This window comes from Podarcis liolepis (assembly GCF_965112155.1).
Source record: "Podarcis liolepis genome assembly, chromosome: 12".
In the NCBI taxonomy this organism is placed as follows: domain Eukaryota; kingdom Metazoa; phylum Chordata; class Lepidosauria; order Squamata; family Lacertidae; genus Podarcis; species Podarcis liolepis.
In genome coordinates this window covers 48,681,395-48,692,533 of record NC_139563.1, presented here as the reverse complement: position 1 = coordinate 48,692,533, position 11,139 = coordinate 48,681,395, and the positions used below count along the sequence as shown (strand labels likewise).

At 43.4% G+C, this 11,139-nt stretch overlaps 1 protein-coding gene across 1 annotated transcript; it reads left to right on the top strand.

The window, feature by feature from the left end:
• Nucleotides 1-361: 361 nt before the first annotated feature.
• Nucleotides 362-10,917, top strand: CLEC3B (C-type lectin domain family 3 member B). Its single transcript, XM_083468600.1, has 3 exons — nucleotides 362-573; nucleotides 6,101-6,199; nucleotides 9,847-10,917. The coding sequence occupies exons 1-3, from the start codon at nucleotides 477-479 to the stop codon at nucleotides 10,245-10,247; spliced, it is 597 nt and encodes a 198-aa protein (XP_083324726.1). The 5' UTR covers nucleotides 362-476; the 3' UTR covers nucleotides 10,248-10,917.
• The last annotated feature ends 222 nt before the right edge of the window (nucleotides 10,918-11,139 follow it).

The following is an 11,139-nucleotide window of genomic DNA, read 5'->3' as shown; positions in this document are numbered from 1 at the left end:
AGCCACTGATAGCTTTGCCCTCCATGAATTTGTCCAATCCTCTTTGAAAAATCATCGAAGTTGGTTACTGAAAACCAGCAGCATGGCAGACTCAAAAGTTGGCAACCTTGGCTGTTAGGCACAGACTCGTTCAGGAAAAAAGTTGGCCGCACACTTTCGGAGCCCGAATAAATCCATTGGAAATGAACATTTTCATTCTTATTTCATCTGCAAGTTTGTACAAGACCTTAAAAAAGACCCAACCCATTCTACTCCCCTCTGTGATTATGGGAGAGTCCAAAAGCTCTTAGGATACTGGATCTCTCCCAACAATCTGTAAAAATAAGCTCCAGTCACTGCGTTGCTTACCGAATAATCTGGAACTTATTTCTTGGCCAGACATTTTTGGTTAAAGCCCATGTTAAGAAGCTCGACTCAGGGCAGCTCAAATTCACTTCAGCTCCTCCACTCCCTTTGAGAACAGCAGCCAGACTACGATGGAGCTACGAGGTGTTTGCCTTCTGGTGTGCCTCTTTTCTGTGGTACAGCTGACAACTCAGCAGAACATCAGACCCAAGAAGAAGCCAGAGAAAGGTAAGAGAACCAGAAGGAATTTCCCAATAGCTAGCTAGCTAGCTAGCTAGATAGATAGATAGATAGATAGATAGATAGATGATAGAGATAGATGAGAGATAGATAGACAGATAGATATAGATAGATAGATAGATGATAGAGATAGATGAGAGATAGATAGATAGATAGATAGATAGATAGATAGATAGATAGATAGATAGATATAGATAGATAGATAGATAGATGATAGATAGACAGACAGACAGATGACAGATAGATAGACAGATAGATGATAGATAGATAGATAGATAGATAGATAGATAGATAGATAGATAGATAGACAGATGACAGATAGATAGATGATAGAGATAGATGAGAGATAGATGATAGATAGATAGATAGATAGATAGATAGATAGATGATATAGATGATAGATAGAGATAGATAGATAGATAGATAGATAGATAGATAGATAGATAGATAGACAGATAGACAGATGATAGATATAGATAGATAGATAGATAGATAGATGATAGATAGATAGATAGATAGATAGATAGATAGATAGATAGATAGACAGACGGATAGATAGATAGATAGAGATAGATAGAGACAGAGATAGATAGATGATAGATAGATAGATAGATAGATAGATAGATAGATAGATAGATGATAGATAGATAGATGATAGATAGATAGATAGATAGATAGATGATAGATAGATAGATAGATAGATGATAGATGATAGATAGATAGATAGATAGATAGATAGATAGATGATAGACAGACAGACAGACAGATAGATGATAGATAGATAGATAGATAGATAGATAGACAGATAGATAGATATAGATAGATACACACACACACACACACACACACACACACACACACAAGCATTCAACGGTGTTTCTCCCACTGAGTTTGTATAGTTTAGCAAAAGCTGCATGTGTAAATGGGTGTCATCTGTGCCCTGCTGTCTACTTCATCCTTTCCTGTGTTGAAATGACTCTCCAAACAGGGTTTATTAAAAGGTCAAGAAACAGTAACACTTATTATCACCCCTTTTCCCTTATCCACGCTATCTAGCCCAGCGGTTTCCAATTAGCTAAGTACTGCAGACCCCCTGTTTTTATTTTCTTTTTTTTTACTATAATTTTTATTAAATATTTCTAATTCACATTTCAAAATATTCATTTAAACCACCTTAAATCAATGACTTCCCTCCTTCTCTTTCCATTGGTTCATTTTGCATACCATACATGTTCTACATGAACTAAACCATTTGGTAATCCGTTGTTACATCCATCAAAACTTATTTACACTGTTGAATTAATCTTAATGCTACCAGCGATTCACCCATATATTCAGTAAACATTTCCAATCTTCTTTGAACATATGTTCTTCTCGTTCTCTTATTCTTATGTTAAATCTGCAAGCTGTAGCGTATTCCATCAGTTTAAGTTGTCATTCTTTTTAGTTGGGACTTCGCTCGATTTTCATTTTGGGGCTAACAGAACACGGGCTGCAGTAGTGGCATAAATAAATAACCTTTTTTTGACAGACCCCCCTGTTTTTTCAAAAGCCAAGCCACGGGCCCCCTACTTTTGAAAATATCAATATATCTATGGTACTCTTTGTTATGTGAATGGGTTTTGCAGACCCCCTGGGGTCCTCGGGACCACGAGTTGGGAACCACTGAAAATAATAATAATAATAATAATAATAATAATAATAATAATAATAATAATAATTGTACCCTGCCCATCTAACTGAGTTGCCCCATACCTTCCAGGTATGACTGTATATGACAGCAATCTAAATTGGGTTTTGCAGTATTGCATGGCAGACTGGAAGAGATCAAGGCAGATTTTTTTTCTGGTTTTGTGGCAGAGCCTTCAGATCACAACCAGTGTGTGTTTAAATAAGCTCATGCACAATATGTTCAAATCGCATTACTAACTAGAGGGGTCATGTGACCTGCTTTGCAGAGAGTAGTCGTCTATTTTGAAAAGCTGTCTGGCCCAAGTCCAGGTTAAAAATGAAGAACCACAAGAAAGAAGAGCGAGGATCATGTCGCATTCATAGAATCATAGAATGGTAGAGTCGGAAGGGGTCCCCAAGGGTCATCTAGTCCAACCCCCTGCAATGCAGGAATCTCAGCACCCGGTCTCCCATCCAATTTGAAACCAGACCAGACCCTGCTTAGCTTTGCAAATGTGCTAGCAGTTTTATTGCTGCACCTAAGGCTGGTAGCTAGAACAGTTGCACACATACTGGGGACAAGCAGGGTGTGATTTAAAACAGATAATATTGCGATGAATGATGGCTAGGCTACGGCACCGCAATGTAGACATTTATTATTATTATTATTATTATTATTATTATTATTATTATTATTAATACCTCGTCCATCTGGTTGGGTTTCCCCAGCCACTCTGGGTGCCTCCCAACAGAAATAATAATAATAATAATAATAATAATAATAATAATAATAATAATAATAATAATAATAATGTGATAAACATGTGTTTTGATAAGAGGAGCCAAACTAATAATGACAAATTTAAAGTTAGTGGAACCCATTAAAGTTAATTGAGCAATGACTTAAAGCATCCACATCACATTCTGTGCTTTTCTATTTTTAAGACCCACTTGTAATTCTTACTTTTTAACAGGCGATAATTGACATTTGATAGATGCCTATGATTATAAAAATAAGGTTATCAAGTTTGAGGAAATTTTAGGTTCCATGTGAACCATATACAGAAACTGTTCCCCCAGTACTTTTTATAGCCACATTTAGATATTTGGGCTTCTTTTGTTTTTATATTTCAGGGTCTGTGGAACATCCTGCCACAACAACATTTCTCCACATGCTCTTATGTTGCATGGATTAACTATTCAGATGTTGTTCACACATGCACAAACTGCCTCAGGCAACCTTTTTTAAAGAGCCAAAAGGCAGTGTAGAAATAATTTTAAAAGGATGAGGCCAACTTGGAAAGTTCTGTTGGAATCCTGGAATCCAAGACCCAAGTTTGGAGCACATAGTCTTTGGTGAGAAGAACTCCTGAAGAAATTTAACATTGCAATACATGCAGCAAAGGAAGGCATGGAAATATAGGCTATAAAACCTGCATTTCCAGTGAACCCCAAAATTGTCCCTTTTAATGGTTCTTTCCAAAGTATCCCACTTCCCTAGCACACAGATAGACTTCACATTTAGTAAGCCATAACATGCTTTACTTACAAGACTCTTCAAAGCTCAGATTCATGTGTTTTTCCATACAGCAGTCAGAAAAGACGCACAGGCAATAAAATGTTGCTTGGTTACAAAATAGCAGAAGTTCCTAAACTACAGGTATACAAAAACACTAGTTTCATATTCCGTTCTTGCCTGAAACAAGAGAGGCTGGTTAAAGCCATGTGGCTGAGCTGAAGCAACCAGCTCAGACCTCCTCACACACCAAATCCACATGTAGACTGAGTACAACAAAAGGTTTGGTTGCCCATTTCCTTCTGAGGTGAGGGGAAGTGACCTAGGCTAAGCCTGGCAGGTCAGCTTACTCTATGGCATTAACCCCTTCATGTGTTAATTAGAATCAAGCATGCTGGTTATATGAGGCTGGTTACCCTACAAGTTCCTGACCACTGTTTTACACAGGCCTTATTTATTTGGAATGGTCAGTTGTCTTGCAGGAACCATGATGTAGAATACAGTGGTACCTTGGTTTTCAAACACTTCCATAGTCGAACATTTCGGAACTCGAACACCAAAAACCTGGAAGCAAGTGCCTCAGTTTTTGAACGCGCCTCGGAAGTCGCGTTGGTTTCCGTTCTGAGTTTTCCATATTGAGGCTTCCCCTTTCAGTTTCTGGATGTTTCGGAACTTGAACAGACTTCCAGAATGGATTACGTTCGAAAGCCGAGGTACTGCTGTACTTAATTGAACAAAACATACCCGCTGCCTTGTGGGAAATCTTCGGTAGAAGAAAAGGCGAAGGAGAAAACCCTACACAATTCTGAAGTGGAGTCCCTAAGATAGTCGGATGGCATCTTCCATGCCTCCCTTGGACAACTCCTGCAGCCAAGCTGGTGCCAAACGTATCAGTCCTCTGCTTTCCTTTAGTCCACATCAGTGAGACCAAGAGGTCTGATTATCTGGACAGCCCAGGATCTCCACACACACTGCCCAGGCTTGCACCCCAGGAAGGTCACTTCCGTGCTGATAATGCAGTAGAAACTACGCAGGAGGCAGCAGTTACAAATTACTGGTCTCTGCCTCCAAAGCAGGTGCTGTAATTCTCCAGCAGTTTGACTTCACCCCTGGAGGCACAGACAGATGCCAACAACAACAACAACAACAACAACAACAACAACAAAAACATAATGTAGCATTAGGTAAAGGGACCTCTGACCATTAGGTCCAGTCGTGGCCGACTCTGGGGTTGCGGCGCTCATCTCGCTTTATTGGCTGAGGGAGCCGGCGTACAGCTTCCAGGTCATGTGGCCAGCATGACTAAGCCGCTTTTGGCGAAACCAGAGCAGTGCACGGAAATGCCGTTTACCTTCCCGCTGGAGTGATACCTATTTATCTACTTGCACTTTGACGTGCTTTTGAACTGCTAGGTGCGCAGGAGCTGGGACCGAACAACAGGAGCTCACCCCGTTGCGGGGATTCGAAACACCAACCTTTTGATCGGCAAGCCCTAGGCTCTGTGGTTTAGACCACAGCGCCACCTGTCTCCCTTAATGTAGCGTTATTGAAGGTAAAAAAGGGTAAAGGACCCCTGGACGGTTAAGTCCAGTCAAAGGTGGCTATGGGGTTGTGGTGCTAATCTCACTTTCAGGCCAAGGGAGCTGGTGTTTGTCCACAGACAGCTTTCCGGGTCAAGTGGCCAGCATGACTAAATTGCTTCTGGTGCAACGGAACATTGTAACCGAAGCCAGAGCGCACAGAAACACCGTTTACCTTCCCGCCACAGCGGTACCTATTTATCTACTTGCACTGGCGTGCTTTCAAACTGCGAGGTTGGCAGGAGCTGAGAGAGCAACGGGAGCTCACCTCGTCTTATGGATTCGAACCGCCAACCTTCTGATCCTCAAGTCCAACAGGCTCAGTGGTTTATACCACAGTGCCACCCGCATGATTGAAACAGAACATATTAAGATGAGGGCATTGTGCTACAAATATAAAGCATATTGATATAAAAGAGGGAAAGCATATAAAGTAATAGGAAAGGAAAGAAAGAGTAGGGAATGTTGAAAAGTTGCTAGGAATACCAGTTTCTAACCAACTTCCATGGAAGTGATACGCAGCAAAGGTGGGACATTTTACTGCATGGACCTGTTACGAATTGCTGATTCCATCTATTGCGAACTCTCTCTATAACAAACGCTGCATAATACGCTGCTTTCTTCTTTGTTCATTGTACTCTTTGTTATATTGCCAATGAGGGAGGAAGTTCTGGTTCCATTCATAAATGTGATTGCATTCATTCCGTGTAGGCAGACATGATCATCAATCTCTTCGTTTGCTCTGCAGATGTTGTGAGCCTCAAAATGTTTGAAGACCTGAAGGAGCAGCTAGAGAATATCTCCCAGGAGGTGGCTCTGCTAAAGGAAAAGCAAGCACTTCAAACAGGTACAAAACCCAATGGCCTATAATTTTTCATACGCCACAAAATGGCCTCACTTTGTGAAATAAGGCTATTTATAACATAACATTAAGCCGTGATGTGCTAGCTAAAATGTGGTTTGTTTGTATTTCCAGTACATTAACATTAACTGTTCAGTAACCATAGGTTGTTTGGGGTCAATAAATCTGGATTTTAAACTACGATACGAAGCACCATAGTTTGCACTAACTAGTTTCCCATAAAGCTCAGATGTACTGATTTGTTCTGTTGCTGCATTCTCACACCCTGCCTGGTTGCAGAGATGGAAAGGGAGAGTGGTTAGAAAACAAAATCACTCCCGCATTTTAAAAGACTCTGTCTGTCCACTTCCCTAATGTCAGCCTCTGCCGGTCAGGCATCCAAGCTCCGAAACCAGCTTGCAAGCGCAGAAAAAGCACAAGAGCTTTTGTAGACAAATGCTTAATGTTGTTATCCTCGCTCTAGGAGTGAAGTGAACAGCATTGTTCAAAGTGACATATGCAAACAGCTGAAGGCAATTTTGCAGCTTGCATTGCATTTCCTCTCAATCAGTGCTCTAAACATGTGTGATATGCTGTGTCCTCCATTCTTTATTGACCAGGGAGCAGGCTCAAATGATCCACATTGTCCCAGGGCAGCTGTTTACCTGCTCCACCTGGTACGCAGGTTGAGACCCTACCTGCCTGCGGACTGTCTCGCCAGAGTGGTGCATGCTCTAGTTATCTCCCGCTTGGACTACTGCAATGCGCTCTATGTGGGGCTACCTTTGAAGGTGACCCGAAAACTACAACTAATCCAGAATGTGGCAGCTAGACTGGTGACTGAGAGTGGCCGCTGAGACCATATAACACTTCATTGAAAGACCTTCATTGGCTCCCAGTACGTTTCCGAACACAATTCAAGTGTTGGTGCTGACCTTTAAAGCCCAAAATAGCCTCAGCCCAGTATACCTGAGGGAGTGTCACCACTTCCATCGTTCAGGCTAGACACTGAGGTCCAGTTCTGAGGGCCTTCTGGCAGTTCCCTCACTGCGACAAGTGAAACTACAGGGAACCAGACAGAGGGCCTTCTCGGTAGTGGCACCCGTCCTGTGGAATGGCCTCCCTCCAGATGTCAAGGAAATAAACAATTATCTGACCTTCAGAAGACATCTGAAGGCAGCCCTGTTTAGTGAAGTTTTTAATGTTTGAAGTTTTATTCTGTGTTTAATATCCTGTTGGAAGCCGCCCAGAGTGGCTGGGGAGGCCCAGCCAGATGGGCAGGGTATAAGTAATAAATAATAATAATAATAATTATTATTATTATTATTAATGTTTTCACCCCGTCTGTACTGCAGCAGGGGTCACTAACATCATATGCCAGTCTGCTGAGGACTGCACCTCTTCAGATGGACCATGGCCGGTCCCTAGATCCCTCTGACTCTGTCACATTCATGTTGATTCCTGTTCCTCTCCCTGCTGAGTGACTGAGGAATGAGAAGACCAAGGAGGCGCAACCTTTGAGGCCCCTCATCTTCTCCCTCTGCCTGGTTGTGTGGTTTAGGTCCAAAGGAATAGGGCAGTAGCAGCAGTGTGGAGGAGAAGGACCCATTCAGAAAAGGTGGCCAGCTGAAGGACTCTTCTCCAAGGCCTCCCCCAAAACTTGGAGAGCTAACCGGCACTGACTACCATTCACAAGGACAGCTGTGATTCCAAGACTCTCATCCATGGGCAGATCTACTTTGAAACGAATGAGTCATAAGCCCCTCATTCTAGGGCAATCCCAGAAGCGACATTGCTTAAATTTGTAAGGTCTAGTAGACCCTATTTGAGTCGCTATTTGAGTTGAGTTACTTTTTTGTTGTCAACAATCCCAGAGTTCGAGAGTCATTAGCACAGATGTCATAAAGGTTTAGTGATCTGTTGTGGAACAACCCCGTTGAAGAAGATGGCAGCAGTTGCCCCTCATCGCTGGTTGCAAAGAGACCCGCAGAACAGTTCAAGCTTCAGGGCTCCACCCCCAAAAAGTGTAGGTCCGCCACTGCTCTCAGCATCCTTTTTTAAGTCTAATGCAGTGCTTCTCAAATTTTGTTGTTTTTGGACTACAACCGCCATCATCCCTAGCTAGCAAGACTGGGATGATGGGAATTGTAGTTCAAAAACAGCTGGAGACCCAAGTTTTTGGGAAACCCTGCTCAAATGGAAAGAGTAAGAAATGCTTTCCTTGCAGATACACCGAACAGAGCTAGTACAGTGGTACCTTGGTTCGCGAACGCAATCCGTTCTGGAAGTCCGTTCGACTTCCGAAACGTTTGCAAGCCAAGGTGTGGCTTCTGGTTGAGAGAGAGAGAGATAAAACTTTATTCGCATTAGCCAATGGCCATAGCAACATTAAAACATGACAGTGTGCGCAGAAAAGGAAATTTGATATAAAAGCACAATTTAACGTCCTGAATCAGGAGTCAGTTAGTGGCCCTTGCCCCTGCTATGAACCTAGCAACCTTTGCTCATTTTGATGTGACAGAAGAAAAGACATTGTGGCAGTGGTTGAGCGCCCTGGGAAGGTTAGTATGAGTGGGGTGACGATCTCATTCCTCAGGTCTTTGTAGAGAGTACAGGACAGGAGGATGTGTGCCGCTGTTTCAGTGCTGCCATCTCCACAGAGGCAAAGACGTTTCTCAGGCAGGATCTTTTGGAATCGACCCTCAAGTACTGCAGATGGCCAAACATCCAATCTTGAAAGTGTAAAAGCACGTCTGTATTTTGGAATAATAAGTTTGGGCAGATATGGGGCCAGAGAATCAAAATGGAGAGGTGGAAACTGAACATACCAAGGGCAGAATTTCCTTACAGTGGCCAGGTTATTCTGATGCTCAATATCTTTTAGATGTTGACCAATTAGATTGTTTGCTTTAGTGGGGCCCATAGTGAGTAGGTGTTGCGGGGATAGGCCACAAGAGTGAAGTTTTTGATAGAAGGTTTTAAGCCAGGCACTTTTATGGGAGTCTTGAAGTACAGTACTACGGATAGTAAACCGGGGGGGGGGGGGTTGATGGGTTCTGTTTAGCTGATTGGCCCCGGAAACAACGGTGACAGCCAAAACAGGCGTTTGGCTTCCAAAAAACATTGCAAACTGGAACACTTACTTCCGGGTTTGGGAGCTGATTTGTTTGGGAGCTAAGCCATTCGGTGGGACATGGGTGGCGCTGTGGGTTAAACCACAGAGCCCAGGACTTGCCGATCAGAAGGTCGGCGGTTCGAATCCCCGTGATGGGGTGAGCTCCCGTTGCTCGGTTCTTGCTCCTGCCAACCTAGCAGTTCGAAAGCATGTCAAAGTGCAAGTAGATAAATAGGTACCGCTCCGGTGGGAAGGTAAACGGCGTTTCCGTGCGCTGCTCTGGTTCGCCAGAAGTGGCTTAGTCATGCTGGGCACATGACCCGGAAGCTGTACGCCGGCTCCCTCGGCCAATAAAGCGAGATGAGCGCTGCAACCCCAGAGCCAGTCACGACTGCACTTAACGGTCAGGGGTCCCTTTACCTTTACCTAAGCCATTCAGGAACCAAGGTACCACTGCATTGCACTCCAAAGCGCATGGTTCCTTTTCTGACTCCACTGTCTCCCCGCACCACCTCCTCCCCTTTTTGTCTCTCGCTAGTTTGTCTAAAAGGCACCAAGGTCAACCTGAAGTGCTTCCTGGCTTTCCCCAACGCCAAGACCTATCACGAAGCCAGCGAAGATTGCATCTCTCAAGGCGGCACCCTCAGCACCCCTCAGACGGGAGACGAAAACGACGCTCTGTACGACTACATGAGGAAGAGCATCGGGGCCCAGTCGGAAATCTGGCTAGGCATCAACGACATGGCCGCCGAAGGGAGATGGGTGGACATGACAAGTACCAGCATCGGCTTCAAGAACTGGGAAACAGAGATCACCACGCAGCCTGATGGTGGGAAACTGGAAAATTGCGCCACGTTGTCGGGGGTCGCCACTGGCAAGTGGTTTGACAAGAGGTGCAGAGATAAGTTGCCATATGTGTGCCAGTTCATGATAGTTTAACGGTGGGACTCCCGCTGTGGACAAGGAGGTCAAGGCGTTCCACTTGGCCCCAGGAGCAGAGCTGCACAAAAATATGCAACTCATACATACCCTCATATACTCTTGGCAGATAAACATGGCTTGGCAGAACGAGTTACATCTGTGCTGCATTTTAATCGGCTAAAAACTACATTCCGCTCAGTAGCAGCTACGTTTTTCTCACTGAGGCATGAGTTATAGATATCTATATTTTTACATCCAAAGCCTAATAGGATGACTTCATTAGTCGAGCGGCGTTTCAACTTTGCCAAAATAATACGATCCTTAAGACTCATTAGTTGTTTGTTGCATGTACTCTTCCTGCCGACCCTTTTTCCTTCCTGCTGATTGCACCAAATTAAAGCAGTTTTTGCAGAATTGTCCTTATTATCATCTTTGGGGGGACGCCAAACCGAAAGTGCTTTAGCACAGCTGCCTTTCATTAAATGTTACAGCTCCTTATGGCCAAATTAACCCAAATAAATCCATCACACACCTTTTGTTCCACTGAAATAAGAGTTCAGTAGAGTTGTCTCAGCCTACGTTATAATACCGGACAATGCTGGTGTAAAGAGGAAGGGAGGGGAGGTGCTATCGAGAGCTTTCACTCTGTTGTGCAGAAAAATAAAGATAATTTTTTTATTTAAAAAAAGGACATCTTGCATATGTTGATGGGGCAAAGTGTGTTCTCTCTCTCTCTCTATCTCCAAGCTACAGTAACTTCCTTCTAGGCACAATTGGCTGAAAATATAAGGAAGGAATTTCAAAAGGTATTAGTAGTACGGTGGTACCTCGGGTTAAGTACTTAATTAGTTCCGGAGGTCCGTTCTTAACCTGAAACTGTTCTTAACCTGAAGCACCACTTTAGCTAATG